The sequence below is a fragment of the Ursus maritimus genome, unplaced genomic scaffold (assembly GCF_017311325.1).
Source record: "Ursus maritimus isolate PB19 unplaced genomic scaffold, ASM1731132v1 scaffold_4, whole genome shotgun sequence".
In the NCBI taxonomy this organism is placed as follows: Eukaryota; Metazoa; Chordata; class Mammalia; order Carnivora; family Ursidae; genus Ursus; species Ursus maritimus.
Genome location: NW_024426552.1, coordinates 89,321,066 through 89,341,035, shown reverse-complemented (window position 1 = coordinate 89,341,035; position 19,970 = coordinate 89,321,066). Strand labels below are relative to the sequence as shown.

The following is a 19,970-nucleotide window of genomic DNA, read 5'->3' as shown; positions in this document are numbered from 1 at the left end:
TCTTAGGGAATTACAAAAGAAAGGGGGGATAAGGATGAATTTTATTGAGATAATAAACTGGGTAAGAGTTAGAAGACAAAAGGGAAATATGTTTTTTTAAAAAATATTTATTTATTTATTTACTTGAGAGAGAGAGAGAGAGAGCAGGTACAAAAGCAGGGGGAGGAGCACAGGGAGAGAATCTCAGACTCCTCGCTGAGCTCAGAGCCCAACTGGGGGCTTGATTCCACGACCCATGAGATCATGACCTGAGCAGAAACTAAGAATCAGATGCATAACCAACTGAGCCATTCAGGTGCCCCACCTTTTTCTTTTTCAAAAGGGAAATACATTAAAGAGAATATAATATAACATGATGTAGTATAAGTATGAAAGAAAGTCCAAACTTTACCACCACCCCTCAAGGATGCCAGGAAGTGGGCTATTTATAACTGGGTGTTAAAATGGTAGGTGCCCAGTACTATGCTAAGGGTCACTGGCCCTTCTTGAGGTTGACAGATGTGTAAACACTTGGAGTTGCTCTGGACATACTGGGCCCTACAATACAAGCAGGGGTGGAAGCTGATAATCTTCACATAAACTGAAAACCAAAGCAACTTCTAGAGCATGGAAATGACTTAACCCTTGCAAAGTAGGGAGTTCATATGTTGGATCCAACATGGCTACCACTGACTAAAGTATTTTTTAAACTGCTTTCACGGACTTTGGTTCATTCCTTTGTATACTCTTAATGATGACAAATCTTCTTTCTCTGAGGTTGAATTTAATTTCCAGAAAAGCCAAAGTCCCCCTAAATAAAAAGGTGTGTAATGAAGCTGAGGATTGCCCTCTGTTCATAAACACGGTGAGACTATAAAGCAATGAGACTGATGTTCATGTGTACCTCAGGTAATGGCTTGGAATCAAATTTCTCCAGAAATGTTTCAGACATGTTCTGAGTGCCAGCAATGTCCTCACCAGTCCATTAAGCTCAGAGGAAGATACTTGGAGGAATAGGCACTCTGCTAACAAGCCCCTATATTTTCCTTTGCAGGGCAGTGTAGAAAATGTCAACTGTTTTCAAAGAAATTACAGTTAAATGAGGTATCCACGTAAGCTATTAAATTAAGTTTTAAAAAGTCAATGGCAGTTGACCCTTGAACGACGCAGAAGTGAGGGGTGCCAAACCACTAGCACAGTCGAAAATCTGCTTATAACTTTTGACTCTCCCAAACTTAACTACTAATAGCCTACTGCTAACCAGAAGACTTACCAATAATGACTGATTAACACATATTTCATATATGTCTTATATACTGTATTCTTACCAGAGAGTAAGCTAGAGAAAAGAAAATGTGATTAAGAAAAGCATAAGGAAGAAAAAATACATTTACAGTATGTACTGAAAAATAATCCATGTATAAGGAGACATGCTCAGTTCAAAGCTGTGCTGCTCAATGGTCCGCTGTCCAATACTTCATGCTGGAAAGAGTATAAAACAACTAGCATTCTCTCACACTGCTATTAACCATATACAGGAAAATAACTTAGAAATAAGAAACAAGACCTGTAAAAATATTTATACTCTTTGGAATGGTAGTTCTAATTTGGGGCAATCACTTGAGGAAAAACCCTAAAAACAAAAAGATTATATACTCAAATATGTTCACTGTAACATTATTTATAATAGCAAGTAACTAGTCTAAGTATATGGTAATAGAGAAATAGCTTAAAAATGGTACATGCTCTTTGATATATCCATTCCCAAGGGAAGGGAATACTACGCAGTAATGATACGGTAAATCCTTCTGGTAAATGATAAGTAAAAGAAGTTGTGTGTAAAACTGTATGTATAGTATGATAGCGTCTAACAAAAGCCAACACATACACAAAAAGAGACTGGAAGAAAATATAACAAAAAGGAAATGGTGGCTGGGTTAAGGGGAGACTGCAGTCAAGTTTTCTATTTTCTACATTTTCGATAGCATAATCATATATTTCTCCTGGTAGATAAAAAATAATTCAGTCCTCTAATTTACTCAAGGAATTATGCTTCTATGGTAAAAAATTTTAAAGCAGCTGCGACAGGTAGAGATCATACAACTTACAGCGACATTCTCTCCCTGCTGATAACCACCTACTGCACAAACACACCTTTTACCTACTCCTATCCCTACACGCTACTTCCCTGTACACAGCTGTGCCTACACAGCCTATCTTGCCCATGCAGTATACATCTTCCTCAAAGATACAGAAGGCTGAACTGTAGAGTTCCATCTGTTACTGGAATCTCTCCTTTTTCCTCTCATGTTCACCAAACTCATGTTCACCCTTTAGGATCCATTGCAAATGCCCCCTCCTCTGTGGCACCCTGCCCTACTCACTCCTCAGACAGTCACTCCTGCCTCTGCGCTCTCTAGTGCTTGGTTCAAGCTTCTACCTTCGATACTTGTAGAAACAGAGATAATGTAACATCTACCTCCTTCACCTTTGTTCCCATAGGACGGGCACACTCCCTGGGAGGTAACTCTTGCCCAATCTAACTGTGAATGGATTCATAGAGTGCAGGTTATGTTTCCTTTCTTTGTTGCTTTTAAGTTCTCGTGTTCTCAAAAAAGCAGGCAGCTTACCCCTTATCATTTTTCTACTTGGGCTTTTCATGAAGAGGAACAGGAATGCAGGGCAAAAGCAAGCACATTTACTGGGTATTGTATGTAAGTGATGAATTGCTGAATTCTACTCCTGAAACCAATATTGCACTGTATGTTAACTACCTAGAATTTAAATAAATCTGAAGAAACACCCAAACCAAAAACAATAGCAAGCACATTTTGCTGCTGGTCCTATTGATGATGCCTTATTGGAAAAGTGGGATGTACAGGGAAAACTTCCTGTCAGGACATTTCCACCACCCTCTTTACAGTAAAAGCTGTCCAGGGACTTTGGGTCAGTCACCATTTATTCACTCAGCAGATATGTGAGGATTTACTCCATGCCAGGTACTTTTAGGAGTTGGGTACATGGTGGTAAACCCATAGACACTCTCCCTCCCCTCACAGAACTTCCGGCCTGGCAAGAAAGAAAGACAGAATTACTTAGGGAGACAAATTACTTAGGAGTAATTAAACAGACAATTCCCAATAGCATATGTTCTATGGAGGGAAAGAACAGGGTGGAGTGACAGAAGGAAGGAGGGATGAGACAGAAACTAGACTGGGTGGTTAAAACAAGAGGTCTCTAACCATAGACTCAACCCCTCTGATGAGCATTCAAGAAGCTTTTGTCTCAAGTAAGGCACCATAGTTCGCAATAACTGCAGTGTTTGTTTTAAACTTTAAACAAAGAATGAGTTTTCTGAAGCAGCGCACAGGGACACAACAGGAAAGACCGACTTAAAGAAGTTTTTGTTTAAGACAAAAGAGTACTAAAACCAAATAACAGTAGCAAAATAAATTGTTCTCAAACTATATATTTGGGCACCAAAATTTAAATGCTATTCTACAGGTCTGAAACAGAATGTTTTTAATAGGTGGTTTAAAGCTTACCTCACCAAGTGGTACTTATTTTCATGAAAAATCATACTTTTGTTGGATGTTTTCATACTTTTACTATTAGCTTACATAGAGATAGCATAATTAAAACAGTGAAATAGATCTTAACACAAGACTGGGACTAGTTCTACCCATGGTTCAGTTACATAGAGATCTCCTTCAAACTTCCTATCCCTTTCAGAATCTCAATAGAAGTAGCTTCCGGGAGGCGCCATGCTGTCCCACCTCGGAACTGTACGCCTGCTGTTCTCCTGGAATGCCCTTACTTCCCCATCTGATAGTTTCTTTATATCCTTTCAGACTCAAAAAATGGATGGTGGGGGGAATAGCATAAAGACATTTAACACTGACAACACTCAAATGAAAGTCCAACTTTTTAAGCAGTTAAAGTTCTATGATTTACCCAAAAATAGGCTTTTCTGGAGTTGGGAAATCATCTATGTAGAGGAATTAAAAATCATTGCCAAAGAGATTCCTTCTGTAGACATAATAACAATGTTCTTGTTTTTATCCAAAATATCTTCATTTAAGTTGCAGAATTATGCCAATTTGAATTTGCTCTGTGAGTAAATAAGACTGACAAGTTATTGGTCTTGGTCAGTAAGAGCTTCCATGGTTGCTAACTAAGGCTCAAATCTAGCACATGGTGTGTCCTAAAAAATACTGGCCCACTGTTCTTGATGAAAGTAAAGTATATGCATTTCTACAAGGGAGAAAGTTTAATATTCATCTGATGTGGACAGAAAAAGCTACTTAGCTTGTAAGAGTCCACATTTTAAGATAGGTTTCCACATAGATGAAACAACCAAAATAAATTTAAAATTAGTTTTTTGGGGAAATTAGCTATTTTACTCTTTCTTTCTGCCTTTATAATTTTTTAAAGATTTTTTTTTTTTAATTTTTAAGCAATCTCCATACCCAGCATGGGGCTTGAACCCATGACCCCAAGATCAAGAGTCACCGCTTAACTGACTGAGACAGCCAGGTGCCCCTAAATTTTTTTAAGCAAATATTTTTTAAATCTACTCAATAGTTATATGTATATAACTTTTATATTTATTTTTTATATGTAGCCATTTAGTACCTCAGTAATATCCATCAATAACTTCCATCTCAGGTTTTAATCATAAGCTGTAGTTTATTCTGGCTATTTCCTGTGAGAAATGATAGCTTACTATGATGAGCATTACCACCCAAAACAGTAGTTTTGGCAGACATTCTTGAAATCATTCCAACAAACAGGCTACGGGTTGACACCCTGAAATGTAAACTCCACAGTTGCTTGGGAGTACCTTTGTGGCTGATACCTCGAGGACACCAGGATGTAGGGCTGATGGGCCCCATTCCAACCTCACGTCCCTCAACCTCTCAGAAGAATTCAACACAGTTGACAACCCTCTCCTGGTACTACTCTTTGCTGGTCTCTTTGACACTTTATTTCTCCAGTTTTCCTCACTGTTCCCTGACTGCTGTGCCCCCTTTGTTGGCAACACCTCTTCTCGGATCTAAAACTACTCTCTTCTCATTCAACCTTGTTTCTATACAGAATTTCATGTCTTTATAGGAATTCAATTATCATCGGCCTGCCAACAAATTTCTCCATATTCACTTTATTTTCTTGCCACATATTTTTGGCATGGAATTGTAGCCTAGGAAGGCCAAGTGTCATGTGTTTTGTGAACTGCTATCACCCCAGGGCCCGGTATATGGTCGTTAAGGAATGATAGAGGCCACCGTGAATTTCTTCTGTTATGGTGGTCAACTGAAGACACCTGCCTTTAATGACTTTAGAAGGCAAAGTCATCTTTCCTAGAGGTACAGGCCAGATCTCTAGGCACAAAAGATGGCAGCATTTGGGCAAATTCAAAGCCCTTTGTTGAGAAAAAGATCAACCCTGCTTCACCACTTTCACAGTGTGGCAAGATGGCTCACTACTGGGACAGAATTCAAATAAAGGACTTTATATAACAAAATGTCATGTCACCAACTGTACCTTAGGTACCTAAAGCCTAGGAACTCTTTTCAGGTGACATCATATTCTAAAATGAATTGATACCTTGGCAAACTCCAGTGGAGATCTTTGATATAAGGCAGTGAAAGCCTAAGAGACATTCAATTTCTTTGACCTTTAGAGCACCAACTCCAAAGGCAGAGTGCCTGAATTAGAGTTTTGGTTCTGGGTGTGCGATTTGGGCAAGATACTTAACCCCTCTGTGCCCAGTTTCTATATTTACAATATAGGAGTAGTAATAATACTTACCTTACAGGATTCTTATAAAGGTTGAGTTAGCTATGAGGAGGAAGATTCATAGATCTAGTCAGTGAGAACATCAGCAAACTCAGCCCAGAGACTCCAAAACTTTAACTATAGGAAGAAGTTATTAGTTCTTTACAGCAAGCACTGTGCAAAAATTTTATAAATGCAATCACATGTAGTCCATATAACAAGTCTCAAGGGAAGCACTATCATCTCACTTTTACAGATGAGAAAACTAACGTCAGAGTTCAAGTAACCTCCCCAATTAGTTTCACAACTAGTTAGTGCTGAAGCCAGGAGTGAAACCCAGTAGCTACAGCCAATAAAAGTTTAAGTCAAGAAGATCTATATCTGTATAGAAATCCAGTCTGCTAGCAAGAAGAGTAGCAGACTGACAAGAATAACAGTGAAAATAAAAGAATACAAAATAGCATATTACTATTGGAGTATATTGCATACAGTTGTCAAAAATCAGATCTGGACTATATATATTTCTTTTTTTTTTTTTTAAAGATTTTATTTATTTATTCGACAGAGATAGAGACAGCCAGTGAGAGAGGGAACACAAGCAGAGGGAGTGGGAGAGGAAGAAGCAGGCTCATAGCAGAGGAGCCTGATGTGGGGCTCGATCCCATAACGCCGGGATCACGCCCTGAGCCGAAGGCAGACGCTTAACCACTGTGCCACCCAGGCGCCCCTGGACTATATATATTTCTTATGTCAGGTACTATTCCAAGTTCTTTACATATTTCTTCAAAAGACTTTATTTATTTATTAGAGAGAGAGAAAGAGAGAGAGAGCATGAGCAGGGTAGGGGGAGGGCAGAGGGAGAGGCAGAAGCAGACTCCCCACTGAGCAGGGAGCTCAATGCAGGGCTGGATTCCAGGATCCTGTGCTGCCCCCCCCCACAAGTCCTTTACATATTAACTAACGTGTTATAATGACAACAAACAATAAAACTTTATACATATTGCCTTATGCAATCTTCATAATACCATTATGGGTTAAGTATCACAACCATTTACATGATCAAGAAAAACTCATAGGTTAAAAATACATTCTTCTGGGGTGCCTGGGTGGCTCAGTCGTTAAGCGCCTGCCTTCGGCTCAGGGAGTGATCCCAGAGTCCTGGGATCGAGCCCCACATCAGGCTCCTCCGCTGGGAGCCTGCTTCTTCTTCTCCCACTCCCGCTGCCTGTGTTCCCTCTCTCACTGGCTGTCTCTCTCTCTCTGTCAAATAAATAAATAAAATCTTAAAAAAAAAATACATTCTTCAAGGTCACACAGCTAGAATAGCTCAGAGTCTGGATTTGAACACAGATCTCCCTGAGCCCCAAATCCATGCTCTTAAGCACTATGAAAATGGTCTTCCAAATTTGGTAAAACACCATCAGTATCATGAAGGTTTCTTTTTTTAAATTTTATTTATTTGAGAGAGAGAGTGAAAGAGAGAGAGAGAGCATGAACGGGGGGAGGAGCAGAGGGAGAGGGAGAAGCAGACTCCCTGCTGAGCAGGGAGTTAGCCCACACGGGGCTGGATCCCAGGACTCCAGGATCACGACCTGAGCAGAAGGCAGACACTTAACCGACTGAGCCACCGAGGTGCCCCTAGCATGAAGTTTTTTGTAAAATGAAGATCTATCTATAGGTACATTTGGGACTCACTGTAAGAATATTCTAAGATTCAAAATACACATTAGTATGGTAGGAATTCCGAAATGTCTTATAAGTAAAAAAAAAGAACTCCTGATTAACTCTAACTCGTTATTTCCCAGTCTTATTTAACCATAGAACTTCTTCAATTTGTAATATATATTAAAATCCTCCAGGACTAAAATTTTGAAGGTATAATACATAAAATCCCCTAGGACTGAAATTTGTAAATCCATGATACATCCCTGTGTGATACTTTCTTAATGTGGGTCATACAACTAATACAAAACATTTCAGAGTGCAGGGGTGGAAGGGAAGGAGGGAAGATGGAACAGTCATAATAGGAAGTTGTGGAATATTGTGGAAAGGGCTATGGAGCCCAGCAGACCCGATTCACAGCCAGCAGTCATTTAACCTTGCTGGTGGTTGTGTTTATTATTCAGTAAATGGATCCATTATTATACTCCTATCTGCCAGCAATTTTATTCTATTAAAAGCAGAGCATTTTCTACAAGCAGAATTGACTTGCTAAGAAAGTCAAGGAAACAGGAATTATTGCTGCCGTGGACTTGCTTCTTACTAACAGGGGAGAACTGTGCCATGAAATGGAAGGGCCTGCAAGCTTAGGACGGAGTGACCCTTCGAAGTGAGGCATAAACTAGGAAGAGTGAGATAAACATCTTGCATTTTAGAAGAGTAGGCTTCAGAACAGTCAAAGAAAAGGTAATGTGAATCCCAGAGCAGGGATGATACTATGGAATAGGCAGCACAAAAGACGGTCAAATTAATTTCTCATGAAGTGTTTGTCAATTACCCGTTCAAGAGGAAAAGGGAAAGGCAGAACAATATCGAGTGAATGCGGGAATTCACCAACGATCTTTTAAGGAGATGGCCTAACGTTTAACTAGAAGCAGGCAGATAAATTCATTACAGACTCAAAAATAAGCATCAGTCTACAAAAATAATATGAGGAAGTTAGGAACCCAGGAAACAGTGAGCCTTGCAAAAAAAAAAAAAAAAGTTGCAAAGGGCAGCAAAAAACCATTTGGGGGTAAGTTCAGAGTCACAGGCACATGGGAGCACTAAGTCTGCTCTTCGGGGCAAATGAAGTAATACAGAAGACTGAAAGTAAGCAGAACCACGAATTCCTGTTTTCTCTAAAATGAATGATCTTCAAACCAAAACCAAACCCTAAAACAGATAAGAGGGAAATTATGTCTATGATAGCTGAGAAAGCCTAGAATTTGGTGGGGAGCTTGCACATAAAGAAATACCCACCTAAGGAAAGAAACACACAGGGGCCACACACACAAATGCTGGCAGAGTATACAGGACAGAGAGATTAAGGCTGACTGGGGAAAAAGCAAAGTTTCCAAAAGAGATACTTTTCGAGTGGGTGTTGAAAGGTGTGTGGAATGTTAGCTAACGTCCACGGGTGGGAGGGCATGGGAGGCAGAGGTAACAGGAAGAAAGTTGTCAGATACAAGCATGCAGACATCATGGGAACACTGAGGCTATATCCAGCCATGTGGGACTGACTGTGGCAGGCTCTACGTGCCAGTTAAGGAACTCAGTACTTTTATTCTGCCACTATTGTAGGGGACGGGAAGCCAGGGGGTGCGGGAAGAGATGGGGGGTGGTTCACTGGATTCGAGCAGAGCAGGAAGCCAGGAACCATTCTACAACTTTGACTTGGTTATGCTAAATGTTGGTAAGCCAAATAAAAGCAGACTGAGCCTCAGATTTGTTTGGGAATAATTCTGGTTTAAAACAGTTGTCCTGGCATGATTATTAATAGCAGCCTCTATCACTCTTAAAAATGTCCTGGTTTGGACAATAAGTTATAGGACTATCCAGATCTATGTAAGTTGGGGACGATCTCTGTGTTTAATAACAATAATAATGAGCTTGTATTTAGTTATAAACTGTAGAGAGGAGAGCTTCCCAACAGGTGTGCCACAAATAGATTACTACTCAAAACTTATCAACGTTCATATTCTATTTGAGAACCATTCATATAATCCTCTATATTAATCTTGTGAGTTCTATTACAAACCCATACAGATTGAATCCCTCCTTATTTTCTCCAGTGTCCCCTGGCATACTTTTACAAATGCTATCAAGTCTATGGCATGAAAAAAGATTGGGAGGCACCACAGTTAACATTAACTTAACTATGGGAGCTCAGAAAAAGGTCAGGGTTCAGTGAACTAGCATCAAAGTTATCATGAGCACTCCCACGTGCGTGGCCACAGCTACGAAGGGTGGGTCACAGAGGCAGCACCAGAGACAAAGAGGGGAAATCCAGCATGGTGGACTTTGTTTTCTGGTCAGCCTGACTCAGCAAGTGAGAGCAGGAAAATAGAAGTCCAGGACATTTGATCCTAGTGTCTGTTTTGCCAGTATAAATGAGAACATTGGGGATGTCACTGACCCTTTTTGAACCTGTTTCCTCACTTGATAAATGGAAGTAATTCATGCCAGTCAGTTATTCCTTACAAAAATAAAATAAAGGATGGGGTGCCTGGGGGGCTCAGTTGGTGGAGCATGCGACTCTTTTCTTGGGATTTTGAGTTCAAGCTACACATTGGGCATAGAACTTACTTAAAAAAAAACTTAAATAAATTTTTTAAAAATGTGTTTTATTTGGGGGAGAGAGAGAGAGAGAGAGAGAGGGGTGGGGCAGAGAGAGTCTTAAGCAGATTCTGCACTAAACACAGGGCCGGACTTGGGGCTTGATCTCACGACTCTGAGATCACAATCGGAGCCAAAATCAAGAGTTGCATGCTTAACCAACGGCACCACCCAGGTGCCCCCGAACACAGATTTTTTTGAAAAAAAAAAAAAAATGAGATTAAGTGAAATCTTTTGTAAAATCTAGAGTGCTACATAAATGTAAAATATAATAAAAAATCATGTTCCTTTAGGGTCTCTTTTCTCTTAGTGCTGGCCTCCTCTCCCTGTGTCACCACTGGCATCCCCCTGGGGTATCCCTGGTAGTATCTCTCAGTCTTACTGTCACTCCATGCACTTCCATTCCCACTACTTCCGGGACCACTCCCAAATCCATGTCTCCAGCCCAGCTCTCCCTCTCCTGGGCTCTGGTCTCACAAATGCAAACTATTTATGAGAAGCTATCCTCGGGCTAGTCCCACAGACACTTCAAAACAAGGTCCAAAACTCCACAATCTTCACTTTACGATCTGCATTTCCTGAATCACGGTCACGGTCACGGTACATGCAGGTCCTCCAGAGTCTGTCTCAGGTACCATCTTTGACTCCTTTCCTTCACGCCATCCTATTGCTCCATCAGCAAGTCTGTCAGCTTCGCTGCAAGTTCATGCTCTCACCTCTCATCTGGATTGCTTCCTCAGTGGACTCTCACCTTCATTTACTTTCTTAAACTCCAGCCTCTACACTGTCACGAGAAAGACTGTTCTAGAACCCAGATTTGGCTATGCAATTTCCCTGTGAAAAGTCTTTCAGTGGCTCCTTTCACAGACCACAGAGCCATTCATTATGTGGCCTGTGCTTCCTTCCAGCCTTGCCTCTCTGAGGTGTAAGCCACTTTTAGTTCCTTAGCTATCCCATCCTCTCCCATCGGAATGTCCCTTCCATCTGGAATGCCCTTCCACCCTCCTTTCTGCCCCCCTCTTCTCCTACTCCACCTCCTTCACTCAGCTCCTATGGAAAGGCAAGCTAGTGCAGTGGGAAAGCTCTTGGGCTCAGAGTGAGACAGGCAGGAGTTGAATTGTGATTCTGCCTCTCATAAACTGTGTCATCTTGAGCAAGTTATTTTTCTTTGCATTTCAGTTTCCTCCTTTGTAAGGGAAGGAGAATAAGAACATCCACCACATAGAATTACAGCATGGACGAAATGAATCGCACGCAAAGCATATAGCACAGTATCTGGCACAGAGTAAATCTCAGTATATGCTGAATAGATGTTAGTTTTTTTACTGTAAACAATCAGATTAGATGCCAGTGTCAAAGGGAAATAGTCCTCAAGGCCTGTTGCCTGGGTCTACATTAGAGGACCCTTCCAAGGCTCTTGCAACAACCCATAAAGCCTCTGTCAATAACTGTCATTCGAGAACACACTAACTACCGATAGGCTTATCTTCCCTTCACTCCACTGTAAACTCCTTGAGATTAGGTATGTGTCTTTTTCATTTTTGTTTTGCCAGTTCTTAGAACTGGTGTTCAGTTAATAGTTATTGAAGGAGCGATGACTTCCAAAGGGTAGGATTTTAATTATATTTTGGAAACACTGAAAGATAGGTCGTTAAAATTTCATAATAGGACACAAATTGGGTAGAGAATACAACCAGGTTTGCCACTTGGACATTCAATTACACTTCTTAATTCTTCATAAACATAAAATGGAGCAAATAAGTAATGATCTCCCACATCATTTCATTCGGCAGTGAAAATATAGACTCAGTATTTTAAAAGAAGTAATTGTGCATTAACAGACTGTTTAAGAATGATTACTACACTTCCACACTTCCCAGAAATGTCTTCAGATCAAGCCCATGTCACACGTTAGAAATAGAAGGTCCCACCAAAATTAAGTAATATAGCATTCCTGTGTCGAAGGCTGTATTTGTAGAGTTCTGGGAAAAATAACTAGGAAAACTATAAATTAGGCATAGTCTAACACACCTGGTAGTTGAATCAATCTGACCTTAATTTCTTTTAAGATTTATTTATTTATTTTAGGGGCGGATGGGCAGATGGAGAGGGAGAGAGAGAGAATCTCCAGCAGACTCCCCACAGAGTGTGGGGCCCCGTTAAGGGCTCGATCCCATGATCTGGAGACCAAGACCTGAGCCAAAATCAAGAGTCGGTCACTTAATGGACTGAGCCACCAAGGTGCCCTGCCCCTAAAGCATTCTTAAGGCATTTCTGCTGCCAAGTGTTTATAAAAATTCTATCAAGTTAGCTAAAAATTACTGAGATTGGTGAAATCTCTAATTTACATGAAGTAATATGTATCACAGCAAGTCTAGAAGGCGACAGAGAAGACTTACTATTTACTAATGTTTTTGAGTTAAATTTACCTGACAGTAGAAACGTTCCAGTTCGTGAATAGTTATGAAAAAAGTTAGCAGACTGGAATTCTGCATGGCATCCAGCCTCGCTGGATTTAAACCACACTCACACTGCCTGAAAGCACATCATGCGTGGAACATCCAGGTGAAGTTACGTTGCATTTTGATGTTTGGAGACATTTTACAAGATGTAAAACTTGTTCAACTGGTTCAAAAGCACTGTCGTCCATAAGAAACAGGGGGAACACTCAGCAAAAACACCAATTTCAACAACGTGTTTTACATTATCTCATCAAAAAAGATGTAGAGGAGGGCCTGGGTGGCTCAGATGGTTAAGCGTCCCACTCTCAATTTCAGGTCAGGTCATGATCTAGGGGTCATGGGATCGAGCCCTGCATCAGGCTCCGGTGCTCCTCTCGGAGTCTGTTTGTCCCTCTGCTCCTCCCCCACTTGCACCCATTCTCTCTTTCTCTCTCTCAAATAAATAAATAAAATCTTTAGAAAAAAGATACATCATAGAGGAATTAGTAAATTGGGAAGTGATCAAGGTAAGCCAAACCCAGCCATTGCTCTGAACTCCCTTCAGATACCTATTGCCTTTAGCTGCCATTTTTACCTTCCTCTAAACCGTACGTAACCTCTCCTTCCCATGATCTTCTGGAACTGTGCCTCTTCAGTAATGCCTGTCAGCAACTACCTTTATAATAGCTGTGTATTAACATGTTTTCTCCACTTTACCAGGCTGCAGGTTCTTCTAGGTCATTTGGCATCTCGCTAAAACCGCACACAGTGGGCTTCCCATCTGTGTCACGTCTAAGTGACTAAGCATGAAGCATGCCACTGTGATAGCTGTATCAGGGGATCCAGGATGCTTTTTTCAAAAGAAATCTGATTTTCTTATATAATAATTACTTAAATATTAATCACATTGGTATGTGTGTGCACATCAATTCCTCTTTAGAAGTAGGAAACCTACAAAAAATTTTTAAATAATTTCTTATTACTACACATTCATTGTAGAAAAGCTAAAATGTATAGAAATGAAAATTGTAGATGGCCCAGGGGGAAAAAAAAGCATTATACTTTATACTCTTCTGCTTTTTCTCTAAGAATAGATAGATTGATATAGATATAGATGTACATAACTATATGTTTTGGTATATATAAGTATTTTAAATGGGATAATGGCATATATGCTGTCTTGTTGCATTTTCCCATGTAACATAAAGTACATATCTTTTGTAGGTCATGAAACATTATTTTACAACCTAAGTGTTTTGACTGTATAGTATTAAAAAATGTGTTCCATAATTTATATATTCTCTTCTTTTTCTTGCTTTCATTTTCTAAATGATGCTGCAAAAACAACACAAAACAAGGTTGCTGAACATTCCCCCATATTTCTCATGAAACAGCAGTGCTGGGGCACCTGGATGGCTCAGTCGGTTGAGTGACTGACTCTTAACTTCAGCTCAGGTCATGATCTTGGGGTGGTGGGATGGAGCCCCAAGCCGAGGTCTACACTTAGTGTAGAGTCTGCTTGAGATTCTCTCTCTCCCTCTCCCTCTGCCCCTCCCTTCACTCTCTCTCTCTCCCTCTCAAAATAAATAAAATCTTTTTTTTTTTTTTAAAACAGTGCTTTTGGACTAGTTGAACAAGGTTTCTGACCCTGTACAATGTTTCCATCTTTACAGCTATAGCTTTGCCTAGATCACTGATTACTTAAAATTAATTCATACTGAAGGATTGTTGGGTCAAAGAATAAACCTGCTTCTGCTTCCAATGCACATCGTCAAAGTCAGCAGTGTCCACTTCTCAGTATCTTCCCCTGTACCAGCACTACCATTTTGAAAAACTTTCTTTGCGCAGCATTTTGAAATCAGTCTCCAGAACCTCCCCAAGCTCCCGACTTTTGTCCCGCTAGTCTCCTGCTCACCAGTCTTCTTCATTGCCTTTCTCAAATCTTCCGTTGTGCTTTTCCACAGCTCACATCTTATGAAGGATTTGCTGTAACACTGAAATTTGCCTAACTGGCATTTTATCCCCTTAGACTCTTACAGCCGAAGTGTCAACCAACTAATCTGATAAACTAATCCATGCTAACGTAAAAGGGCTCATTCCCAGCAACATGCATCCAAGATACCGAGTGCAATTTAAGGAATACATATTATCTGATCTGCAACACATTTGATTTACCTTGAAGAGCAGTGCTTCTCCAATGTTACTGCACATTGAAATCACCTGGGAGCTTTTAAAACTACTGATGCCCGGGACTCACCTCCCAGAGATTTTAAATAAGGCTCACCTCCCAGAGATTTTGAATAAATCTAGTATATCAGGACTTTTAAAGCTCCCTAGGGGATTTTAATGCAGCATCTGTGTTTGAGATGACTTTAGAGAAAGATCTCACATAGCTTCTTCTTAGGTAATACGGGAGTCCCAAGGAAAAAAAAGTACAATGAGCAAAATCTCAATGATCTGACTCGTCTGCACAAGATAAAGAAGATAAGAATGGGCATGAAGAGGTGTAGCAGCTGCCAGTGACAAAGAATAAAAGCAGCATTCATATTTCCTGATGCTGGGCACGTGCCTACTGTGCTAGTATGGGCCAAGCTTCACCTCTGAAGTGGCTTCAGTGGCTTTTTTAATTGAGCAAATCAACTCTAACTGAAATTGCTTGGGTAACAAACTTTACGCCGTGTGATTTAGTGGTAGCTCCCCAAGGTTCCAAGGGGATAAATCCCTTTCCTTTTTTTTTTTTTAAAGATTTTATTTATTTATTTGACAGAGAGAGAGAGAGACAGCGAGAGAGGGAACACAGCAGGGGGAGTGGGAGAGGAAGAAGCAGGCTCCCAGCAAAGCAGGAAGCCCGATGTGGGGCTCGATCCCAGGACCCCGGGATCACGCCCTGAGCCGAAGGCAGACACTTAACGACTGAGCCATCCAGGCACCCCAATAAATCCCTTTCCAGTGTACATTTGTTTTACTGTTTCAACACACTTGGGCAACCCCACAGATTTTCTCCACAATCCGTTGTGGAACTTTGGAACAACTCTTAGAGGAATAACTCTAAGTTTCAGGCATTTAAATACATTGTTAAACCTCATAGCAACCTTGGCAGGTAGGTGTTAAACCTATTTTACAGGGAAAATGGAGGGCCAGAGAAGGTTAGTAAATTGCCTGGCCTCAGTGCCAGTAAGTGGAGGGGTTGGGATGGGACTCAGGGAGGCATACCTCTAGCAAGCATGCTTGTATTTACTTACAATGTCTCAAGTCATGTTGCTTTTTCCCCGGGACAATTTGAAGTGACATTAGTAAATTGCTTTACTGGGTACAATATGCTTCCATGTGGCCTGAATGATCTTTCTAGTATTTCAGAATTTAGAAGAAAAGTGATGAGAGCCACTTCTGGGCAAACCCACTCTCAAGCCACAGTGTCAGGCGAGGATAATCAGTTACTTCATTTATCTCTGTGACCTGGCTTTCAACACATTATCAGTCCCAAACACCAGCTGAGGACACATTCTATATAGAGGATCATAGGGTCCAAAGGCCTTGCCGTTGATGGGCTGACAGCCTATAGCTGGGGAAGAATGGTCTTTCTCCAAACCTGGCTTTTCCCAAATGACACATGATGGGGAAGACTTCTTTGGTGACCTGAAAACTAAGACTAATCTCTGCAGCCAGCATAGCAGTTTGATTCTTTTTTCATGTTTTTCTTGTTCTTCTTACTAGTCATTATTCTTCTTATTGTTGAAGGCCATTATAACCCACCCAGGTAAAGACCATTGTACCCCAGAACTTTTAAAGGATATCACTCCCAAATTACATAATTCTGAGGGAAGAGAGGGACTTCAGGGCTTCCTACAGGAAGACCAGCTTTCTTGGAACAAATGCTATAGAAGGGGATAGTCATTCTTCTACCGTGTCGGCATTACAGTCAGCAGGAGGGAAGGAAGGGGATCTACAACTTCATAGACCATTCTTAAGAGACAACAGGGGACTTTGGGATGGAAAAAATGGCTGGATTTAAGAAAAACAAATCCCTGGGGCACCTGGGTGCCTCAGTAAGTGAAGCATGTGGCTCTTGATCTCAGAGTTGTGAGTTTGAGCCCCACATTGGGTGTAGAGATTACTTAAAAATAAAATCTTTTTAAAAATTAATTAAAAAAAAAAGAAAAACAAATCCCTAGTAGGAGTGTGTCACAATACCCTACTTCAGGGGCTTTTTGATAGGACAAAGTGTCAGGGACTCTGTGATTTTACACACATTTAGAATGGACAGGGAAAAGGAACATCAACCCTCTAGGAAAATCATGATTTTTTTTTCTGTCTTTCTCTAGTCACTCCTGAAAAAACAGGAGCTTACAAAAATAACCTGAGATTAAGAAGGGTTAGAATAATAGGGCCCAGCCTTGGCTGCAGACTGCAGTTTAGATTTTAGATTCTCTGGCACTAAAATTAATGTCTCTTACTATAGAATAAACTGCAGACAGTTACACTGTACTGTCTACGGGGAAAAGAAAGCCATACCCATGATACAACAGACAGAAATTTTACCCTTCCAGGGTAAGCAGGAGTATCCTGGCTCAGGAAAAGATTATCTCCTTGACTATCAAGGACAGAAAATAAATGCTGCAGGGCAGGCAGAAAACAAGTGCATCATGCAAATCGCGGCTGCGGCCCCCTCCACCGGCAGCCAGGCCTCCTGGCCTCCTTCTTGGGCTGAGCTGATAAGCACCACGCACGAAACGAAAGATCCCCGCGGTTACTCAAGTGCTTACAGGAGCCCTGCCTACTGCCCCCAGGAATAGAGAGCTCCACGGTCAAGGGAACTCGGGAGATCGCCGGTGCCCGCTTCTGCTTTTAAGGTGCCTGCACACCGCCAGGAATCTGAGCCTATTTTCCCCACAGCCTTCCTAAAACATTTAACTCACTCTCTGCTGGCCCCTACAGAAGGAAAATGGGGAAGGGTGGCTTATAAAATGCTGAAAGGTGTTTTTGTTTTTTGTTTTTGACGTTGCAAACCAAGAAAGAGAGGGGGTATTTAAGACAGACGAAGCGTTAAACAGTTGTCAAATTCTATTCAGGAACTTCACCTTCGCGGTCACCAACGCAGACGAGAAGATACAGATCTAGCCCGCCGCCAGCAAGGAGGCAAATGCGACATCCTGAAAACGACAGACTGAACCACCTTAAAAATCGATCACCTAACTGCGTTAGAAAAATATGCGTTCTCGTGGGACGCGGTCCGGAAACCTTGCTTCCCCCTTCAAATAGTACTTAAGACGAGGGAGAGAGAATCAGCTTTGGGCTGCGTCTCACCACTTGCTGTGCGCTCCGGAAAGTCGCGTCCAGCAGCATCAGCTTCCAGGGATCGGACATGGAGCTGGGCAGGGGGATGTAGATGTAATAGGCGGCCAGCGCCACCAGGGCGGTGAGCAGGACACAGGACGACCTCATCCTCCCCGGGCTCCGCGGACGCGGTGGAAAGGTCTGTGCCACCCAAAGACCTCCAGCAAGTTTCTGTAAGGGTCAGCCGCTCATTCACCGGTTTCTGATACGCCCAGGAGCCAATCAGAGGCGTCGTCGGGAGGAAGTCGGAGCGCTGACGTGCCTCCTCTTCGATGTCCTTGCAAGTGTTGCAGACACTGGAGGTTTGAGAAAGCTCCAGGGCTGCGCTGCGTGCAGCACAGCGGACTCTGGAGGACACAGGTCTGTATTGCACGCCTGTGACTAAGGGCTCCTGCCTGCAGGATCCCAAGCTGAACCCAGAATAGTTTCAGTGTGATGAGTCTCTCTGTGTGTGCAAAGCCCGTGGGCCATTTGATTCACAATGGAGATACTGAGAAAGATAATAAAAATCCACAGTCTTCTAGAGCCAGACTTGCAATGGAATGTAAATTCTAACTGATACATGGGGGGGGAAAAGAATAAATTCCTATAGCTCAATCAGTGACAAGCCAGTAGTATATCTAGCATCCACGTCTTGGTCTCCAAATCTCATTCGCCAATAAAAAGAACCAGGACTCTTCTAGCTCTTTGGAGAAAGGGTGATTCCAAGGCCGGGACAAGTAAAGTACAAGACCAGTCTGTTGTGCTAGAAGATAAGGAAGTGCTCAAAAATGATGGGTCTGGTCGAAACAACACAGGTGACAGCCTGAAGAATCTCCCAATAGCTAAAGCTGGGGTAATTTTAGCATCCAAATAAATAATTAATGGATTAAAAAGAACATCAAAGCCAGGAATCTACAATAATATACACGAATAAATAAATAGGGAAATGCCACCTGAAAAAATTCTTTCAGTGGGTCAATGATAGCAGAAAAATCATTTGAATCCAGATTTCCCATGGGGGAGAGGGTGGATATAGAATGAGGCAAAGAACTTCACCAGCAGAATTACAACCAGAGATCCAGGAGGAAAACATTTGGAAGAACTGTTTTAAGGAGGTGGTAAGAGAACAGCTCCAAACTTATTGAACAAGGCCTTAAAAAACCTGATACATATAATTTTGCACCTTAATACGGTCATTTATCTTTTTAAAAGGTTTTATTTATGTATTTGACAGACAGAGACAGCGAGAGAGGGAACACAAGCAAGGGGAGTGTGAGAGGGAGAAGCAGGCTTCCCGCTGAGCAGGGAGCCCGGTGCGGGGCTCCATGCAGGGGCTCGATCCCAGGACCCTGGGATCATGACCTGAGCCGAAAGCAGACGTTTAATGGCTGAGCCACCCAGGCGCCCCTTAATATAGTCATTTAAATTTAATCTGATCCAAAGAAGTGAAATAGTCATAAGTTTGGGACTGATAATGAGATTATTAGGAGAAAATGTGTTTCTTGTTCAGAGTTGGAAGAAAACATTTATATAAAGGGCACACTTCAATAGTATTTCAAGCATTCAAGTTCGAGATCATTGTTGTGTAGCTTTTGTTGTTGTTGTTGTAGCTACTGGTTAAGCACATAACTCTAAACAGAAAGAGATGTATATTTTTGTGGGTGAATGTATGTGTATAAAGTTAGAAGCTAATCTTTATGGGTGATCAGAAATAATCCCAGAGATATCAACCAAACTGACTACTGAATTAATATATTTTCTTTTCAGGTAATCTGTAAAATAACTCAAAGTTTTACGTTGTAGATTTTGATATTTTCTTCCTGGATTTTGATTGTATTCATAAAATCATAGATCCTAGAGCTGGTGACAAACCACAACAACCCCCCGACATCTGACTCGTCCTTTCATCATCTTCAGCGGTAGCAACAAGCTCAGTTTCATAGATGAAACTCTCGAGGCCCAGAGCAGCTTGCTCAGAGTCCTCTCGTGTGTAAGTGATGGAATCAATATTTACTTCTCCTGCCTCCTAGTGCAGTACGGTTTCCCTTAAGCACTACACTAAGAGATAGAAACCAAAAAGGAGCAAAGAAACCACTATAACTCTCCATGCTTCTTCTGTAAATCTCAGGGTTAAAAAAA

At 41.4% G+C, this 19,970-nt stretch overlaps 1 protein-coding gene across 1 annotated transcript in view; it reads right to left on the bottom strand.

Moving 5' to 3' along the window:
- The window catches only part of NCEH1 (neutral cholesterol ester hydrolase 1), a 65,665-nt gene extending 47,377 nt beyond the window's left edge, over window positions 1–18,288 (bottom strand). The window contains exon 1 of the mRNA XM_008705327.2: window positions 17,820–18,288. Coding sequence (XP_008703549.1) covers window positions 17,820–17,957 — 138 coding nt within the window. The 5' untranslated portion in view covers window positions 17,958–18,288. The remainder of the gene's footprint in view (window positions 1–17,819) is intronic.
- Window positions 18,289–19,970: the final 1,682 nt, after the last annotated feature.